Raw genomic sequence first — 21,426 nt, 5'->3', positions numbered from 1 at the left:
GTCAGGCAAAAACACCAGGAGTCCCGCATGGATGAACAAGGAGCTCCTGGACAAACTCAGGCACAAGGAGGAAGCCTACAGAGGGTGGAAGCAAGGACAGGTAGCCTGGGAGGAATACAGCGAAATTGTCTGAGCAGCCAGGGACCAGGTTAGGAAAGCTAAAGGCCTGATGGAATTAAACCTGGCCAGGGACGTCAAGGGCAACAAGAAATGCTTCTATAGGTGTGTCAGTGATAAAAGGAAGACCTAGGGAAAATGTGGGCCCTCTCCGGAAGGCAACGGGAGACCTGGTTACCCAGGATACAGAGAAGGCTGAGGTACTCAACGACTTTTTTGCCTCATTCTTCACCGACAAATGCTCTAGCCACACCGCCCAAGTCGCAGAAGGCAGAGGCAGGGACTGGAAGGATGAAGCACCTCCCACTGTAGAAGATCAGGTTCGAGACCATCTAAGGAACCTGGAGGCGCACAAGTCCATGGGACCTGATGAGGTACATCCACGAGTCCTGAGGGAACTGGCGGATGAAGTTGCTAAGCCATTATCCATCATTTTTGAGAAGTCGTGGCAGTCTGGTGAAGTCCTCACTGACTGGAAAAGGGGAAACATAACCCCCATCTTCAAGAAGGGAAAAAAGGAAGACCCGGGGAACTACAGGCCAGTCAGTCTCACCTCTGTGCCTGGCAAGATCATGGAGCAGATCCTCCTGGAAACTATACTGAGGCACATGGAAATCAAGGAGGTGGTTGATGACAGCCAACATGGCTTCACTAAGGGCAAATCATACCTGACAAATTTGGTGGCCTTCTGCAACAGGGTTACAGCGCTGGTGGATAGAGGAAGAGTGACTGATGTCATCTACTTGGACTTGTGCAAAGCATTTGACACTGTCCCGCATGACATCCTTGTCTCTAAATTGGAGAGAAATGGACTCAACGGATGGACCACTCGGTGGATAAGGAATTGGCTGGATGATCGTGCTCAAAGAGTTACGGTCAACGGCTCAATGTCCAAGTGGAGACCAGTGACGAGTGGCGTTCCTCAGGGGTCGGTATTGGAACCAGTGCTGTTTAACATCTTTGTCGGTGACCTGGACAGTGGGATTGAGTGCGCCCTCAGCAAGTTTGCCGACGACACCAAGCTGTGTGGTGTGGTGACACGCTGGAGGGAAGGGATGCCATCCAGAGGGACCTTGACAGGCTTGAGAAGTGGGCCCGTGCAAACCACGTGAAGTTCAACAAGGCCAAGTGCAAGGTCCTGCATGTGGGTCGGGGCAATCCCAAGCACAAATACAGGCTGGGCGGAGAATGGATTGAGAGCAGCCCTGAAGAGAAGGACTTGGGGGTGATGGTTGATGAGAAGCTCACCATGAGCCTGCAATGTGCGCTTGCAGCCCAGAAAGCCAACCGTGTCCTGGGCTGCATCCCCAGCAGGTCGAGGGAGGGGATTCTGCCCCTCTGCTCCGCTCTCGTGAGACCCCCCCTGCAGTGCTGCGTCCAGCTCTGGGGCCCCCAACATGAGAAGGACACGGAGCTGTTGGAGCGAGTCCAGAGGAGGCCACGGAGATGCTCAGAGGGCTGGAGCACCTCTGCAATGGAGACAGGCTGAGAGAGCTGGGGCTCTTCAGCCTGGAGAAGAGAAGGCTCTGTCTGGGGAGATCTTCTAGCACCTTCCAGTACCTGAAGGGGCTACAGGAAAGCTGTAGAGGGACGTTTTACAAGGGCATGGAGTGACAGGATGAGGGGGAATGGTTTTAAACTGAAAGAGGGGAGATTGAGATGAGATATGAGGAAGAAATTCTTTGCTGTGAGGGTGGTGAGACCCTGGCCCAGGTTGCCCAGAGAAGCTGTGGCTGCCCCCTCCCTGGCAGTGTTCAAGGCCAGGTTGGATGGGGCTTGGAGCAACCTGGTCTAGTGGAAGGTGTCCCTGCCCGTGGCAGGGGGGCTGGAACTAGATGATCTTTAAGGTCCCTTCCAACCTAAACCATTCTACGATTCTATTTAGTATGTTACTATTAAGCATGTTGCATATAAAATATTGTGTGGTAACTACTTCTCTGAAGTTTTTAGCCATGATAGAGGTGAAAAATGTGGTTAACTTGACATACCAGAATATTGAGTCCAATGTTTTAAAAGAAAACAAGCTCGCTCTTTTTTTTTTTTTTTATTCATGGGACTGTTATGCATCTCTTGATTCGTCCATAAATTCAAAATGCTTACCTGTAGAAAGTGATTGATATTACCGAGGAGGGAATACTGTTGAAGATGCCTTTAGGAGTGAAGTTTGATCATTAAAAGGTATAATGGGTAAAAAAATCTTTAGGCTTTTAACTCAATGCTACCCTCTAGTGGAATTGTGTTGCATTAAAAAGCAAGCTCGTTTTTGTTCATGAGCAACAAGTTTTTTACTAGACCTCGTAGCCCCAGTTATTCTGATTGTGAGGAGAGGGTACATTGGTATAAGTGTCATTATTTGGGCCTGTTTATCAGTCTACATGTGTATTTGTGTATTTATAATTGATAGTAGAAAAACTGAAAAAGTCTCCTTGCTATTCTCTAAGGTAAAATGCATCAAAAACTTAATTTAAAAATAAACTGGAATATTTCTCTTCTGTGGTCATTTCCATAAGATCATTCTGGAGAAGATGCAGGAGAACAGTTTCCATTGAATAGGAATTAATTTTAAAAGCTTTTAAAAAGTCACTAACACATCATGTAAATCAGAATTCTTTTCACAATTGTTTATTCGTTTGTTCTTTTTGTTCCCTGCTTATAACAGAACCTTTCCTGAGTGTGTGTTTTTACTCAAAACACAAGATTAATATGGATGCTTCCAGTTCAATTTGGCATTCTGTTATCTTTCAGTATGGGTATCTTTCAGAGAGGTAAACTTCTAAATTTTTAATTAGCACACTGTATGGGTTAAAAAGAACAGAGCTTGAACTTATGAGGCTTCTTTTTCTTGACACTTTCCTCTCCTGTTACATTAAAGGATATGAAAGTATGTTATGTCACCTGCTGTCAGGTTATCAAAATGAAAACATGGTAATTTAGAGTGATATGAAGAAATACTAGCTTGGAGAGATGTTGAGAGAATTCTCTCTATGTAATTTAATTTTGTCCTCTGGACCTGACATTGCAAGTAGTAGTGGTGACTTGTGTTAATACTAGATTTTTATCTGATCATAAAATTCATAGTTAGGAAATGATTATTGGGATATTTGCAGTTTTGAGACCTCGCTGATCTTTCTCTACTAATCCTCTTGGAGTCAATGTCAGTGCTTTCTTCAAATAACGTTGTTTCTATAACATTTTCTCCATTTGCACTGAAGTATGAAAAGCTTTTTTAAATCGATCCTGAAAGAGGACTTAGATCAAAATATTATTGCATGTGTTGTACATAGTAGTTATTTTCATGAAGGCCCTTAATTTACTACTGCAAGTGAAAGAACTTTTCATGGGCCTTGACAGATGAAAAAATGATGATGCTTCCTTTGCCTTTATCTGAATTAGCAGCAGAGAGCTGAAATGACATCGAGAAAATTGCAAAAACCTTTAGAAGATAATGAAGCCTTTTCCTGACACAGGCAGTGTGACTGATTTACAGTGCAAAGATTGAACTTCTAAAAGGAAGAAGCTGAAGAGCTGATGCAACATAAAATTAAGATGTATTCAAAGTTCTTCTGTACTTCAAAATAGAAGACCCAAATTTCTGATCCCAGATATGTATACGTTGTGAAAAATGGTTGTGGCATTCTTCAGAATTGAACTATTAGAAAGTATAAAAATAAACACAAAAGCCAGGGAGGGATGGTGTTATGTGGTGGTGGTGTATGTTTTTGTATGGCTTCTGAGATGGTCTGTTGTGGGCTTTTTCTTTGTTTGCTTTTTTTCCACAAAACTTCCAGATCAACCACTGTACTGTTTAGTCTCGAGAGTGTTTTGAACCAAGCTTCCGAACAGTGGAAAAGAGTGATTAAAAAGAATTTATAGCCTAACCAATTATCATTTTGAGTGCTTGACTGGTTTTTATTTTACTTTGAGTTTTCCTTTCACTTTGGATTATTACTGCCTTTTTAAAGATATAAATATGCTTAAAATTGAGTCTTATTGTGCATCAGCTGCATAAAAGCTTCTCAACTGAATTCCTTTTGTTGTTGGGGGGAGATAGCAACAAATCTGTATCATTAAAACAATGTGAAATTATTGTTGTTTTCAAGCAATTTTCCTTGTTCACAGGTGTCAGCTGTGATGCATGTTTAAAAGGAAATTTTCGAGGTCGCAGATACAAGTGTTTAATTTGCTATGATTACGATTTGTGTGCAACTTGTTATGAAAGTGGTGCAACAACAACGAGGCATACAACTGACCATCCAATGCAGTGCATACTAACAAGAGTAGATTTTGGTAAGTAATAATTTCATTCATATTAGAGTTGCTTGCAGTAGTTAAAAACTTGTGTTTTTGTTTTGCTACTTTTAGGAACTTTTTTCCCCCAAATAGCATGCTGAAAATTATATTAAGTTCCTATCTCTGTGATAAAAAACTTGTTTTCTCTTTGGTTCTAGCATATGAAATCTGCTTTACTATTTTGGGTTAAGTGTTTTGGTACACAGCAAATTATCAGACTATTAGATATATACCTGATAAAAAGGATTACTCCTAAATTAACTTCCAATTCAAAAGGTGCAACAAAACTACATGCACCCACCCCCCCTTCCCCCAATATGTTGTACCAGAAAGTAACGTGGTAAAGAAGAGAAATAGTGGTGAGAATTTGGGGAAAATGTTGTTTTCCAGTTACATCAGGGGATGTTAATGCAGCAGGGGTGGTAGGCTGTACTGAATGTGGAAGACTAGTGGCAAGGGCTGGGAAGTAGTTTTCTTAGTTGCTGTTTTCCCTGAGTCATTTCTATCACATCATATTTATAACACCAGTGTTGTAGTTCAGGAGATACTTCTATAGCAAATCTTTGCATTAAGATGATGTTGACATTGGATGCTTATTTCTTTTTACACCTGTTTTAAGCCCATAAGGCTAATGTTTTAGTAAAAACTGTAGTGATTCAAACTATATTGTTTTTTAAGTTTTTCAGCTCTTAGTAATTTTTTTACCTTATTGTTTAAAAAAAAGTATTGAATATATACATTATGCTACTTCCTATATGCATTTAAAGCTCAGAACAGCTGAATATACCAATATACAGCTTATTTTTCAGAGCTCTCTTTGAGCAGAGAAGTATCTCATTCACATGTAATTCTCAAGTAGCTACTTGCCCTAAGCCTTCTTTGTAATGACTTTGAAATCTATGCTCTGAGAATCCAGAGTTTGGAAAGACAATTTTAAATATACAAATATATTTTTGAAAATGATATATACATTTAAGTTTCTAGATATTTCTTCTTGGGCTTCACTTTTTTCTTTTCCTTATTCATGAGATAAAAAAAATTGTGTAACAGTTATATATTAATTAAAAGTTCTGGTCACTGTTTGAGATATATGGTTCAAACTTATTTGTCCCCTGATGACAACTATTCTTGTATATTACATATAGGGTTAAATGGCAGCATCATCATAAGGGGACTGATGTATGCTTGCTGTGGAGCTGTAAGTTAACATTCAATGCTAAAAGTTTGAATGTAATACAATGGGAAAATTTATTGCAAGTCATTTAACTTTTTAAAAGTCCTTCCAACCAATCTTGTGAATGTTCTGTGCATGTAGAAAACATTTTGTATCTTGGAAACCTCAATATTTTTCTTTGAAAGCCTCTAAGTAAACACACCTTTGGATTAGGGTGTGTTACTCATATAATTTTAAAAACCCCACGACGGATACATGTGGACAAGTAGAGGCTTGTCTGAACAGGGGGCATTCCCCAAGCAACTGACCCCAGACCTGCTGAATGGAAGAGACAGCAAGGGGCAGAGCCCACACCCAGCAGCGCGGGAGATTTAAGCAGGCAAAAACTGCCCAGTTGACTGCAACGGATGAGCATATATATTCCCAGCGGGCAGGCGCATGGTGTGTGGCAGCATGGTGACCACCTGGCAAAAAGCAGTGTCCTCTGCTTCTCCTGAGCTTCTAGCACCTGGTAGAACCAATGCAGCCACACAGACAGAGCTCCTGTCAGAGCACGCGACCACCCAGGTTTCTGGCTGTGGGATGTGTGAAGGGATATTTCTAGAGGTGGAAAGTGATCGCAAGCAAGACTGTGGGAGGTGTGACCAGATAGATGAACTGCTCTGCTTGGTGGCTGATCTGCAGGAGGAGGTGAGCAGACTGAGGAGTATTTGAGAGTCTGAGGGGGAGATTGATCAATGGAGCTGTACTCTGCCATCTATGATGCATAGAAGCCAACTCAGCATGGCCACTATGGAGGCAGGTCCAAGATCTGCTTTGTGCCAGGAGGAAGGCAGTGTCACAAGGGGTAGTCATAGAACCATGGAATAGTTTGTGTGGGAAGGGACCTTTAAAGGTCATCTAGTCCAACCCTTCTGCAGTGAACAGGGACATCTTCAACTAGATCAGGTTGCTCAGAGACCTGTCCAACCTGACCTTGAACACTTCCGGGGATGGGGCATCTACCACCTCTCTGGGCAACCTGTTCCAGTGTCTCACCACCCTCACAATAAAGAATTTCTTACTAATATCTAATCTAAATCTCCCCTCTTTCAGGTTAAAACCGTTACGCCTTGTCCTGTCACTACAGACCCTGCTAAAAAGTCTGTCCCCATCTTTCTTATAGGCCCCCTTTAAGTACTGGAAGGCTGCAATAAGGTCTCCCCGGAGCCTTCTCTTCTCCAGGCTGAACAGCCCCAACTCTCTCAGCCTTTCTTCATAGGAGAGGTGCTCCAGCCCTCTGATCATTTTTGTTGCCCTCCTCTGGACCCACTCCAACAGGTCCATGTCTTTCTTGTGCTGAGGACTCCAGAGCTGGATGCAGTATTCCAGGTGGGGTCTCACGAGAGCAGAGTAGAGGGGAAGAATCACCTTCCTTGACCTGCTGGCCATGCTTTTCTTGATATGCAGCCCAGGATACGGTTGGCTTTCTGGGCTGCAGGTGCACATTGTCGGCTCATGTGTCCAGCTTTTCATCCACCAGTACCCCCAAGTCCTTCTCGGCAGGGCTGCTCTCAATCCCTTCATCCCCCAGAAGGATAAGGATAAGGAGGGGTGGAAGAAGGTCATAGCACGGAGCTGCAAGAGAAACCCCTCCTTACTGTCTAAGATGCCCTTACAGAATATGCACAAGGACCTGGCTTTGGCAGATGAAGCACATAATGAGATAGAGGAGGAACCTGTGCAAGCAGTCTTGCCAAGGTCAGACAGACCAACCACTCACAACAAGATCTGCATTAAGACCAGCGCTGAGAAGAAACAATGATGAGTTATGGTCATCGGTGATTCCCTCCTGTGCAGAACGGAAGCACCCATTTGCAGACCGGACCCTCTTTTCAGGGAAGTTCGCTGCCTCCCTGGGGCCTGAATCATGGACGTCACCACAAGACTGAAGAGCCTAGTTCAACCTTCAGACTACTGTCCATTCTTGCTCTTTCACATGGGTACAAATGATGTCACAAGAAAAAGTCTGAGGTCAATCAAAAGAGACTTCAGAGCCCTGGGAAGAATGCTAAAAAATTTGGGAGCACAGGTAGTGTTTTCCTCAGTCCTCCCAGTAATGGGGGGAGACCTCAGCAGAAACAGGTGAGCCCAGGATATCAATACCTGGCTCCAGGACTGGTATCTATGCCAAAACTTTGGGATTTTAAATCATGGAAGAGCATTCAAGACACGAGGTATGCTGGGGCCTGATGGGATTCATTTGTCATAGAATCATAGAATCGTTTTGGTTGGAAAGGACCTTTAAGATCATTGAGTCCAACCATTAATCTAACACTACCAAGTCCACCACTAAACCATGTCCCTCAGCACCACATCTATTCATCTTTTAAATCCCTCCAGGGATGGTGACTCCACCACTTCCCTGGGCAGCCTGTTCTACTGCTTGATAACCCTTTCAGTGAAGAAATTTTTCCTGATATCCAATCTAAACCTCCCCTGGTGCAACTTGAGGCCGTTTCCTCTTGTCCTATCGCTTGTTACTTGGGAGAAGAGACTGATACCCGCCTCGCTACAACCTCCTTTCACGTAGTTGTAGAGAGCGATAAGGTCTCCCCTGAGCCTCCTTTTCTCCTGACTAAACTACCCCAGTTCCCTCAGCTGCTCCTCATAAGACTTGTGCTCTAGACCCTTCACCAGCTTTGTTGCCCTTCTTTGGACTCCAGCACCTCAAGGTCTTTCTTGAAGTGCGGGGCCCAAAACTGAACACAGTATTCAAGGTGCGGCCTCACCAGTGCCGAGTACAGGGGGACGATCACTTCCCTAGTCCTGCTGGCCACACTATTTCTGATACAAGCCAGGATGCTGTTGGCCTTCTTGGCCACCTGGGCACACTGCTGGCTCATGTTCAGCCGGCCATCGACCAACACTCCCAGGTCCTTTTCCCCCAGGCAGCTTTCCAGCCACTCTTCCCCCAGCCTGTAGCGGTGCGGGGGGTTGTTGTGCCCCAAGTGCAGGACCTGGCACTTATCCTTGTTGAAGCTCATACAGTTGGCCTTGACACATCGATCCAGCCTGTCCAGATCCCTCTGCAGAGCCTTCCTACCCTCCAGCAGATCAGCACTCCTGCCCAACTTGGTGTCGTCTGTGAACTTACTGAGGGTGCACTCGATCCCCTCGTCCAGAGCATTGATAAAGATATTGAAGAGAACTGGCCCCAATACTCAGCCCTGGGGAACACCACTTGTGACTGGCCGCCAACTGGATTTAACTCCATTCACCACAACTCTTTGGGCCTGGCCATCCAGCCAGTTTTTTACCCAGCAAAGCGTACGCCCATCCAAGCCATAAGCAGCCAGTGTCTCCAGGAGGATGCTGTGGGAAATGGTGTCAAAGGCTTTACTAAAGTCCAGGTAGACAACATCCACAGCCTGTCCCTCATCCAGTAAGCAGGTCACCTTGTCACAGAAGGAGATCAGGTTAGTCAAGCAGGACCTGCCTTTCATAAACCCATGCTGACTGGGCCTGATCGCCTGGTTGTCCTGTACGTGCCGCGTGATGGCACTCAAGATGATCTGCTCCATGACCTTCCCCGGTTAGCCAGGACTGCTGATAGATGGAAAGTGGCTCGGTGAGCACTTCTGCCAGCTCCCTCAGAACCCTTGGGTGGATCCCATCCGGCCCCATAGACTTGTGTGTGTCAAAGTGGTGTAGCAGGTCACTAACCATTTCCTCTTGGATTATGGGGGCTTCACTCTGCTCCCCGTCCCTGTCCTCCAGCTCAGGGGGCTGGGTGCCCAGAGAACAGTAGTCTTACTACTAAAGATTGAGGCAACGAAGGCATTAAGCACCTCAGCCTTTTCCTCAGCCTTTGTCACTATGTTCCCCCCTCGCATCCAATAAAGGATGGAGATTCTCCTTGGCCCTCCTCTTGTTGCTGATGTATTTATAGAAACATTTTTTATTGTCTTTTACGGCAGTGGCCAGATTAAGTTCTAGTTGGGCTTTGGCCCTTCTAATTTTCTCCCTGCAAAGCCTCACGACATCCTTGTAGTCCTCCTGAGTCACCTGCCCCTTCTTCCAAAGGTCATAAACTCTCCTTTTTTTTCCTGAGTTCCAGCCAAAGCTCTCTGTTCAGCCAGGCCGGTCCTCTTCCCTGCCAGCTCGTCTTTCGGCACATGGGGACGACCTGCTCCTGCGCCTTTAAGATTTCTTTCTTGAAGAGTGTCCAGCCTTCCTGGACTCCTTTGCCCTTCAGGACTGCCTCCCAAGGGTCTCTGTCAATCAGGCTCCTAACCAGGCCAAAGTCTGCCCTCTGGAAGTCCAAGGTAGCAGTTCTGCTGACCCCCCTCCTTACTTCTCCAAGAATTGAAAACTCCACCATTTCGTGATTGCTATGCCCAAGACGTCCTCCATCCATCACATCACCCACAAGTCCCTCTCTGTTCACAAACAAGAGGTCCAGCGGGGCGCCTTCCTAGTTGGCTCACTCACCAGCTGTGTCAGGAAGTTATTATCTCCCACACACTCCAGGAACCTCCGAGACTGTTCCCTCTCTGCTATATTGTATGTCCAGCAGACATCCGGTAAGTTGAAGCCCCCCACGAGAACAAGGGCTAGCGATTGTGAGACTTCTCAGTTGCTGAGGCGAGCAGCTCTGGTGCTAGCACGATCCGCAGCAGAGTGCTCTAGCACGGTGCACGGGGGGCTTTCCCGAACCGGGGAAACCTCAGGTTCCTCAGGAGCAACAAGAACCTCAGATGTTGCAACAAGATGTCCAAAGTTGATCAAAAGAGATTGCGGGGCCCTGGGAAGAATGCTAAAAGGTTCAGGAGCGCAGGCAGTGTTTTCCTCAATCCTCCCAGTAATGGGGAGAGACTTTGGAAGAAGCAAGCGTGCCCAAGACATCAATACCTGGCTCCAGGACTGGTGCCTCTGCCAGAGCTTTGGTTTTTATAACCATGGAAGTGTGAGTCTTCGAGGCACAAGGTATGCTGGGGCCTGACGGGATCCACCTGTCCCGATGGGGGAAAACTTCTTTGCTCGTAAACTGGCAGGACTGATTGAGAGGGCTTTAAACTAGAATCGATGGGGGAAGAGGATACCAACAGGACAGCTGAAGGTAAGCCAAGGGTTGGCATGGCATTGCCTGAGGATGGCAATGCTAATGGGAGCATTTACGCTGCTCCAGGGAGCACAGAGGGCTTAGGAGCACACCTGAAACACTTGTACACCAACACACGGGGTATGAGAAAGAAGCAGGATGAACTGGAAGGCATTGGTCAGTTCCCAGCACTATGATGTCATTGGTATTAGTGAGACTTGGTGGAATGAGTCCCATGACTGGAGTGCTGGGATGGAGGGCTACAGGCTGTTCAGGAGGGATAGGCAGGGCAGGCGAGGCAGAGGTGTCGCACTGTATGTAAGGGAGAGGTTTGACCGTACAGCCCTTACAGTTAGTGATGATGAGGTTGAGAGCCTCTGGGTGAGGATTAGGGGGATGGAAAACAAAGCAGATGTTGTAGTGGGTGTCTACTGCCCAGCCAGGGCGATAGCACCGATGAGTTACTCTGTAGGCAATTAGGAGGAATCTCTGGATCGGTAGCCACCTGTCCTTACGGGAGATTCCAACTTCGCAGACATCAACTGGGAATACCATACTGCTGTGACAAGCAAGTCTGGGAAATTCCTGAAGTTTGTGGGAGATAACTTCTTGTCACAAGTACTCAGTGACCGACTAGGAAAGATGCCCTCCTAGGCTTGTTGTTTGTGAATAGAGAAGGACTCGTGGGAGATGTGATGGTAGGTGGCTGTCTTGGCCACAGTGATCGCAAAATAGTTGAGTTCAAAATTTTTGGTGTAGTGAGAAAAAAGGTCAGCAGAGTTGCTACCCTGGATTTCAAGGGAGCAAACTTTAAGCTACTCGGGGAGCTACTTAGCAGAGTCCCCTGGGAATTTGCCTTTGAGGGCTTCGGAGTCCAGGAGTGCCAGTCAGTCTTTAAGAACCACCTTTTAAAAGCACAGGAGCAGGCAATCCCCTTGTGTCGAAAGTCAAGCAAGCGGGGCAGAAGACCAGCTTGGCTGAACAGGGGACTCCTCGTGGAGCTCAAGAGGAAAGAGAAATTGCATGATCTCTGGAAGCAAGGTCAGGCTTCGCAGGAAGATTACAGAGTCGTAGTTCGCATATGCAGGGAGAAGGCACGAAAGGCCAAAGCTGAACTAGAGTTGAAACTGGCCAGTGTTGTGTGAGACAGCAAGAAAGGCTTTTTTAAGTACATTACTAGCAAGAGGAGGTCTAAGGAAAACATTGGACCGATACTTGTTGAAGATGGTCACGTGACAAATAGGGATGAAGAAAAAGCGGAGGCATTCAATGCCTTTTTTTTGCCTCAGTCTTTAATAATACTGATAGACCTTGGGCTGCCTGGTCCTCTAAGTTGGAGGACCACGACTGCGGGAACAGTGACTTTCCATTTGTGGACACTGAAATTGTAAGGGACCAGCTGTATCAGCGGAATGTTCACAAGTCCATGGGGCCTGATGGGATTCATCCCAGAGTACTGAAGGAGCTAGCGGATGTTACAGCAGGACCCCTCTCGATCATCTACCAAAGGCCTTGGGAGTCTGGGGAGGTCCCTGCTGACTGGAAGCTAGCCAATGTTATTCCACTTTACAAGAAGGGGGTGAGGGAAGGCCCAGGAAACTGCAGACCTGTTAGTCTAACCTCAGTTCCTGGAAAAATTATGGAGAAGATCATGCTGGGTGCTATTGAAAGGCATTTAAAGAGCAATGCAATCATCAGGCACAGTCAACATGGGGTCACAAAGGGAAAGTCCTGTCTAATTAATTTGATATCTTTCTATGATAAGGTCACCCGCCTAGTGGATGAAGGGAAGGCGGTGGATATAGTTTTTCTGGATTTTAGTAAGGCTTTTGGTACCGTCCCTCACAGCATCCTTCTGGACAAGTTGTCCAACTGTGGGTTGATCAGGTTCATGGTGCGCTGGCTGAAGAACTGCCTGAAGGGCAGGGCTCAAAGGGTTGTACTGACTGGGGCTACATCTGGATGGCGACCAGTCACCAGTGGTGTTCCTCAGGGCTCAGTTCTAGGGCCAGTTCTGTTCCATATATTTATCAATGATCTGGATGCAGGAGTTGAATGCACCATTAGCAAGTTTGCTGATGATACTAAACTGGGAGGTGCTGTTGACTCTCTCGAGGGACAAGAGGCCTTGCAGAGGGACCTAGATAGATTGGAGCATTGGGCTATGATTAACGGCATGAAATTTAACAAGAACAAGTGCCAGATTCTGCACCTGGGATGGAGTAACGCCAGGCACAAGTATAAACTGGGAGAGGAGTGGCTGGAGAGCAGCCCTGCAGAAAGGGATCTGGGGGTGCTGGTTGGCAGCAGGCTCAGTGCGAGCCAGCAGTGTGCCCTGGCAGCCAAGAGGGTGAACCACATCCTGGGGTGCATCAAACACATTATAACCGGCCGGTCAAAAGAGGTGATTATCCTGCTGTATTCAGCGTTGGTGCAGCTTCACCTTGAGTACTGTGTGCAGTTCTGGGCCCCACGATTTAAGAAGGATGTGAAGGTCCTTGAATGCATCCAGGGGAGGGCAACGAAGCTGGTGGAAGGGCTGGAAGGCATGTCCTATGAGGAGCGGCTAAGGACTCTGGGTTTGTCTAGTTTGGAGAAAAGGAGGCTGAGGGGCGACCTCATTGCTCTCTGCAGCTTCCTGAGGAGGGGAAGCGGAGAGGGAGGTGCTGATCTCTTCTGCCCGGTATCCAGTGACAGGACGCGTGGGTATGGGTCAAAGCTGCATCAAGGGAGGTTCAGACTTGACATTAGGAAGCATTTCTTTACCTAGAGGGTGGTCAAACACTGGAACAGGCTTCCTAGAGAGGTGGTCGATGCTCCATGCCTGTCAGAGTTTAAGAGGCATTTGGACAATGCCCTTAATAATATGCTTTAACTTTTGGTCAGGCAGTTGGACTAGATGATTGTTGTAGGTCCCTTCCAACTGAAATAGTCCATTCTATTCTAAATCTGCATGAAGAATTTTCAACGTTTAAAGCTGGGCTGGCTATTAAATGGATGGCAGATGCTCTCTATTAACCCTTTCCTTCCCCTGGAAGGGGAAGGAAAAGACAAAAGGGAGAGAGACAGGTTGGAAAGTTCAAACAGTTTTCACAATAACAATGAAAGAAGAGTATAGTAATGGAAATAATTAAATCTATACAAAACCAAGATCGAGCTCCCCTGATGACGAGCACAACACTGCTGGCGCTGCAGGGCAGGCTCCGGGAAGGCCTGGACTGGACTCAGCAGCAGACAGGAACTGGATTCAGGAATGCACGGATTGGGATCGAGGGCAGGAGAAAAATGGACAGAGTCCTCTTGGGATGCTGGCCATGGAAGAAGAGAGGGTGGCCATCCTGATCCCCCTGCTTTATACTGAGAATGACGTGTAGGGGATGGAACACCTCATTGGTCAATTTTAGGTCACCTGCCCTGTCCCCTCCTCCCTGCAGGTGCGACCCCCCTGCGGCTCTTCACTCGTAAGCAGGGAGGAATTTAGCAGTGACCTTGGTTTCTCTAAGAATAAGTCCAGCAAGAGCCTTTCTGCATAACATCCCTACCGGTGCCTCAGCAATAACTACAAACCTCGAGCGTTATCAGCCCTGGAAGCAGACACTGTCTACAAAACATGCAGTTAGCTTCAGAGAGTGCAGTTACTTAGAGGAGACTGAGCTGAAAGGAAAAATCACTGAAAGGAAAATTGGCCTGGTTTAGGCCAAACCAGGACATGAATCAAGCCAGGAAGGTGGAAGAAACTTTGCAGTGAAGTAGGGAGGGGGGCTGATCCAAAAGATTTTTAGGACTACTTCAAAATTTTTTTGTTTCTTTGGAGTATAGGAGACATTTCTGTTTCTATAGCTTCTATAAGAAGAATTAAAAATATATTCTTCTAGCATTTTCATGTGGCTTAATACTTGAACACTGTTCCCTTAGAACCAGTGTTAGTAAAAGGAGAAGAAAATGCTGAAGCACGGCCCTTCAATGAGACTTCTTGTTTTATTAAACCTGGAACAGCATGAGAGAAAAGCATGTCACTGTTTTCTGAACCGCAAGAAGGGCTAATGGCAGAGAACACCAAAATATAAGTCACTTTTTTTGATTTATGCAGCAGAGTAAAATAAAGAATGTTTATAAATGTCTTTCTGCTTAGGCTTTAGGAAGGTTTATGATGTCATTCTGAAAATATTTATGCTTTGTATTACAGTCCTGCATGGATTGTAAGGTAAGAAAGAGTATGTACAGTGTGGTAAAAAATCAGATGCCTAGAAAAAGTGTAATAACTTTTTAAAGGGTATTTTATAAATAAGGAGATCATGTGACTTAGAGGAACATAGAGGAATTTATTAGATAAGGAAAAAATATAATTAATGCTGGAGTTAATCTAAACTTGTTTCAGAGTTGTCAGGTTAGCTGTTCTAGTGAAACTAAAAATTATGAAGCAAAGATGTACAAGAAGGTTAAAAGAAAATATCCTGAAGGGAAACATCAGCAGTATAAAACTAAATTAAAAAAAGTTTGAACTGGACAGAGATGTCATTTGCTATCTATGGAAGTATGAGTGGGAAACATAAGAATAAAGAACACTGGGAGGAAAACACCTGAAGTAAAAACATAGAATGGAAGACTGTTAATGGAGGTAGATGTGTGATTTCTATTATACTTTTCCATTGGCAAAATTCAGAATTATTGCTTGCAGTCAGATTTGAATAAAAAATGCAGTTATGCATGTGTGAAGACTGTTTTAATGGGAATAAACTCATTGTGGTTGTTACTAGTTGATGGAGTTGGGGAGTGGACAGTAGCCAAGATGGTGAACACTTTATTTTGTGATAAAGAGGAGGCAGGAGTCTGTTTTTTTTTTTAATTGCAAAACTGAAAGTTCAGAGGAGGTCAGTATCCCTTCCACCCTTTTAAAGATGGGGGAGGAAAGATGTGTCATAGGAATTATTTGTTCAAGATCCGTCTGTAGTTGATGATGAAGATGGGAAGATGGACCTAAGGGAAGGACCTAAGTATCTCTAGTTCCATTCAGCATGCTACCCAGTAGGCAGTATTGTCTCTATATAGAAACCTGTGGAGACTGTACTGGTAATCTGTTCTTGAAACCTTGTTCAGGTTCTGGTTTGTGATGGGGCAACGAACCAAGTAGATTCTCCTAGGTGTCAGGGATAGCTTGGACATCTAATGAAATTAGTGTGCAGTTGCAGAACTCCGGAGGAATGCTTGCCATGTAAACCCAATACACCAGGATTTGGGAGGGAGTGGGGGTGGTGCTGCAGGGGTGCCTTCTGTGACAAGACACCAGAAGCTGCCCCCATGTAGGACAGAGTCAGTTCCAGCTGGCTCAGAGGCAGACCCACCACTGACCAAAGCTGATCCAATCAGCAGTGCCGGTGGTGCCTCTGTGATAACATATTTAAGAAAGGGTAAAAAGCATGGTGCAGCAGCTGTGAGAGAAGAGTGAGAGAAACAACCCTGCAGACACCAAGGTCGGTGAAGAAGGAGGGGGATGAGGTACTCTAGGTGCCAGAGCAGAGGTTCCCCTGCAGCCTGTTGAGGACCACACACCAGAGCAGGCTCCTGGCAGGAACTGCGGCTCATGGAGAAGAGCCTATGTAGGAGCAGGTTTTTCTGGCAGGATCTGTGGCCCATGGGGCACCCGTGGTGGAGCAGTCTGTTCCTAAAGGACTGTACCCTGTGGAAAGGACCCATGTTGGAGCAGTTAATGAAGGACTGAATCCTGCGGGAGGGACCCGACACTGGAGCAGGAGAAGAGCATGAGGAGGAATTAGCAGCAGAGATGAAGCGTTATGAACTGACCGCAACCCCCTGTTCCCCATCCACCTGTGCCGCTTGGGGGGGAAGGAGGAACAAGAATCATGAGTGAAGTTGAGCCTGGGAAGAGGAGGAGGGTGGGGAGGAATGTGTTTTTAGTTTTGTCTTTGTTCCTTACCATCCTACTCTAATTTTAATTGGCAATAAATTAAGTTAATTTCCCCAAGTAAGAGTCTGTTTTGCCCGTGACAATAACTGGTAAGCAATCTCCCTGTCTTTATCTCGACCCACAAGCTTTTCCATCTTATTTCCTCCCTATGTCCTGTTGAGGAGGGGGAGAGTGAGAGCAGCTTGGTGGGCACTCGGTGACCAGACAAGGTCAACCTGCCACACCTGGTCAATTATTATAGTGTTTAGGAGCCTTAAAATGCTGTGAAATATATACTAATGAGAGGTTCCTGGAGGAGCTTTAGTCATGGCCTTGAATTTCCAGAGACTTGGACCACTATAGGAACTCATGTGAGAATGTTGGAAATGAATAAGAAGCACTAGTGACTTCCAGCTTCACCCGTGTTTGTGTTTGAGCCTAGTTGGCTCACTTCTGTAAGTCAATGTGCAATCTAGTATATCTTCTGAATGAGGAAGGTGGAATTCTGAATGGGGACAGTTGTATTGTTCTTCAGTTCCTAGAGTGATGCTGGGAAAAGATTCTTGTTAGACATAAACTTTAAAATGCTGTCATAGCAAAGGACAGAACAGCATTGCAGGTCTATTTAAAGAATAGGGATGTGCGTATCTAGTAGTCTCTGTAGAAATTATACTTTTTGCTAGAACAGCATAGAAGTTCAGAGCAGACTTCCCAGTTTTGGTGTTCCTGAAAAAGAATTGCTGGCAGTGAGCAACAAACTCTACATTCTAAGCTCTTAAGATGCTTTACGATTTGTATTATGTGGAAGCATGTTGTTTCCTCACTATCCCTGCCATTTTCAAGGGGTTAGACTAGGCGAAGAAACGAATATGATTTTCTTGGAAAATTGTATTAAGAAGTTATATTGTGTTACTTCTGTTTAAGTCCCCAGTGTATGTTCAGCTCAGGTGCTTATAGGGTACGAGATGAAAACCCTCCAGCTACCTTTTGCAAAAATGTGAGCTGCTTACATAAAGTTAAGCTTAAAAATTCCAAGTCTGAGGTCCAGATAGATTGACTAGAATTCAGCTTGAGTCTTTACCAGTCTTAAAATATTAGAAGATGATCCATTTAGTCTTACATGTCTTGCTAAGTCAAGTAGTGACAGCTGTGTTGGCAGTGTTAGGTATTGACAGCTGCGCATCAAATTAAATCCTTTCTAATCTGCATCATCACCTGTGTGTGTTCATGGCTGTGGTATGTGGTATCAACAAAAGAATGTCCAGCTACTGCTGAATGAATTAACTGAATCCCTGCCATGGGGTCTCTGTCAGACCTAGAAGAGTGTTTCTGATTCTCAAGTAGTTAGCCTAGCAAGCACTACTTAGCTCTGTAGCTGAACCCTGAGAAACTGATGAATTTGTATGAAGAAAAACAGAGAATGTGCTGTTTCTTGCTACTGGACGTAGCTATACTCTCAGATATTTCAAAAGTTGAAATATTGATGCACTATATGGAAGCAATTGGCAACTTTCTCCAGACTCTGCCAAACTTATATTTTACTCTAGCAAACGTGACTCTTGGGCTGCATTTTTATTGAAAAGGGAGGTTTCTGTTAGAGAGTTCTAAATAAGGTGAATAGAAGTTATAGTTGTTAAGATAAGATCACTCCAGTAGCACAGGACAAAAAATGGTGATTGACAAAATGTTAGTCTATATATATCTATATAGACTATATATATAAAACTATATATAGTTCTCTCCAGAAGGCCAACCACCTCAAGGGTGTGTATGGCTATGGTGGATCCTCTTGCGCCTCTCCTGGGAAACCTGCATGCTTGGCTACCTCTCTGAAATGCCTGTACACCAATGCACGCAGCATGGGGAATAAACAGGAAGAACTGGAGATCTATGTGCGGTCGCAGGGCCATGATCTCATTGCAATTACAGAGACATGGTGGGATAGCTCGCCTGACTGGAATGCTGTCATGGATGGCGACGTACTTTTTAGGAAGGACAGGCCAGCAAGGCGAGGAGGTGGAGTTGCCCTTTATGTGAGAGAGCAACTGGAATGTATCAAGCTCTGCCTATGGGGTGGATGAAGAACGAGTTAAGAGCTTATGGGTAAGAATCAAGGGGCAGGCTAATATGGGTGACACTGTTGTAGGGGTTTACTACAGGCCACCTGATCAGGAAGAGGAAGTAGGTGAGGCCTTCTACAGACAGCTGAAAGTAGCCTCATGATCACAGGCCCTGGTTCTCATGGGGGACTTCAACCACCCTGATATCTGCTGGAAAGACAACACAGCTAGGCACCCACAGTCCAGGAGGTTCCTGCAGAGCGTTGACAATAACTTTTTGACACAGGTGGTGGAGGAGCCAACGTGGAGAGGTGTGCTGCTGGACCTTGTACTAACAAATAACGAAGGTCTGGTTGGAGATGTGAAGGTTGGGGGCAGCCTTGGCTGCAGTGACTATGAGATGGTGGAGTTCAGGATCCTGTGTGGAGGAAGCAGGGCAATAAGTAGGATCACAACCCTGGACTTCAGGAGAGCTGACTTTGGCCTCTTCAGGGACCTACTTGGGGGTATCCCATGGGATTGGGCCCTAGAAGGTAGGGCAGTCCAAGAGAGCTGGTCAATATTCAAGCATCACTTCCTCCAAGCTTGAGATTGGTGCATCCCTATGAGTAAGAAATCAAGCAAAGGGGGCAGGAGACCTGCATGGATGAGCAAGGAGCTTCTGGAAAAACTCAAGTGGAAGAAGGAAGTCTACGGAATGTGGGAAAAGGGACAGGCCACTTGGGAGGAATATAGGAAGGCTGTCAGAGTATGCAGGGATGTGACGAGGAAGGCTAAGGCCCGCTTGGAATTAAATCTGGCAAGGGACATCAAGGACAACAAGAAGGGCTTCTTCAAGTACATCAGCAGCAAAAGGAAGACTAGGGAAAATGTGGGCCTGCTGCTGAATGAGGAGGGTGCCCTGGTGAGGGAGGATACAGAGAAGGCGGAGTTACTGAATGCCTTCTTTGCTCCAGTCTTTACTGCTAAGGCTGTCGTTCAGGAATCCCAGGCCCTGGAGGTAAGAGAGAAAGTCTGGAGAAAGGAAGACTTTCCCTTGGTTGAGGAGGATCGGGTTTGAGATCACTTAGGCAAACTGGACACCCGCAAATCTATGGGCCCCGATGGGATGCACCCACGAGTGTTGAGGGAGCTGGCAGATGTTATTGCCAAGCCACTCTCCATCATCTTTGAAAGGTCATGGAGAACAGGAGAGGTTCCTGAGGACTGGAGGAAAGCCAATGTCACTCCAGCCTTCAAAAAGGGCAAGAATTCTACCATAGACTGGCTTGGGTTGGAAGGGACCTTAAAGATCATCTAGTTCCAACCACCCTGCCACAGGCAGGGACACCTTCCACTAGACCAGGTTGCTCAAAGCCCCATCCAACCTGGCCTTGAACACTGCCAGGGAGGGGGCAGCCACAGCTTCTCTGGGCAACCTGTTCCAGGGTCTCACCACCCTCAAAGTAAAGAATTTCTTCCTAAGATCTAATCTCAATCTCCCCTCTTTCAGGTTAAAACCGTTCCCTCTCGTCCTATCACTCCATGCCCTTGTAAAAAGCTCCTCTCCTACTTTCCTGTAGCCCCTTCAGGTACTGGAAGGCTGCTAGAAGGTCTCCCCGGAGCCTTCTCTTCTCCAGGCTGAACAGCCCCAACTCTCTCAGCCTGTCTTCATCGGAGAGGTGCTCCAGCCCTCTGATCATCTTCGTGGCCTCCTCTGGACTCGCTCCAACAGCTCCCTGCCCTTCCTATGTTGGGGGCCCCAGAGCTGGATGCAATACTCCAGGTGGGGTCTCACGAGAGCAGAGTAGAGGGGCAGAATCCCCTCCCTCGACCTGCTGGCCACGCTGCTGGGGATGCAGCCCAGGACACAGTCGGCCTTCTGGGCTGCAAGCACACACTGCTGGCTCATGTTGAGCTTCTCATCAACCATCACCCCCAAGTCCTTCTCCTCAGGGCTGCTCTCAATCCATTCTCTGCCCAGCCTGTGTTTGTGCTTGGGATTGCCCCGACCCACATGCAGGACCTTGCTCTTGGCCTTGTTGAACTTCATGTGGTTCGCACAGGCCCAGCTCTCAAGCCTGTCCAGGTCCCTCTGGATGGCATCCCTTCCCTCCAGCGTGGCGACCGCACCACACAGCTTGGTGTCGTCGGCAAACTTGCTGAGGGCGCACTCAGTCCCACTGTCCATGTCGCCGACAAAGACGTTAAACAGCACTGGTTCCAATACCGACCCCTGAGGAACGCCACTCGTCACTGGTGTCCACTTGGGCATCGAGCCGTTGACTGCAGCTCTTTGAGAGCGACCATCCAGCCAATTCCTTATCCACCGAGTGGTCCATCCGTTGAGTCCATGTCTCTCCAATTTAGAGACAAGGATGTCATGTGGGACAGTGTCAAATGCTTTGCAGATGTCCAGGTACATGACATCACTTGCTCTTCCCCTATCCACCAGCACTGTAACCCCATCATAGAAGGCCACCAAATTTGTCAGGCACGAATTTCCCTTAGTGAAGCCATGTTGGCTGTCACCAATCACCTCCTTGATTTCCGTGTGCCTCAGTATAGTTTTCAGGAGGATCTGCTCCATGATCTTGCCAGGCACAGAGGTGAGACTGACTGGCCTGTAGTTCCCCGGGTCTTCCTTTTTTCCCTTCTTGAAGATGGGGGTTATGTTTCCCCTTTTCCAGTCAGTGAGGACTTCACCAGACTGCCATGACTTCTCAGAAGTGATGGATAGCGGCTTTGCGACTTCATCCACCAGTTCCCTCAGGACCCGTGGATGTACCTCATCAGGTCTCATGGACTTGTGCACCTT

The 21,426-nt window shown here is 46.4% G+C and overlaps 1 protein-coding gene across 4 annotated transcripts in view; it reads left to right on the top strand.

Annotated features, from left to right (window-relative positions):
* The window catches only part of LOC137677193 (E3 ubiquitin-protein ligase KCMF1-like), an 89,296-nt gene that overhangs the window by 31,044 nt on the left and 36,826 nt on the right, over positions 1-21,426 (top strand). For 2 of the 4 annotated variants that reach the window (XM_068424462.1, XM_068424461.1), the window contains exon 2: positions 4,237-4,404. In XM_068424462.1, coding sequence (XP_068280563.1) covers positions 4,374-4,404 — 31 coding nt within the window. In that variant the 5' untranslated portion in view covers positions 4,237-4,373. Of the gene's footprint in view, positions 1-2,806; positions 2,883-4,236; positions 4,405-21,426 lie in introns of those variants that run through there. The other 2 variants (XM_068424460.1, XM_068424459.1) reach the window with 2 other exon arrangements.

Source organism: Nyctibius grandis (genome assembly GCF_013368605.1).
Source record: "Nyctibius grandis isolate bNycGra1 chromosome W unlocalized genomic scaffold, bNycGra1.pri SUPER_W_unloc_2, whole genome shotgun sequence".
In the NCBI taxonomy this organism is placed as follows: Eukaryota; Metazoa; Chordata; class Aves; order Nyctibiiformes; family Nyctibiidae; genus Nyctibius; species Nyctibius grandis.
The sequence above is the reverse complement of the archived record's forward strand: the minus strand, read 5'-3'. Positions and strand labels throughout refer to the sequence as shown.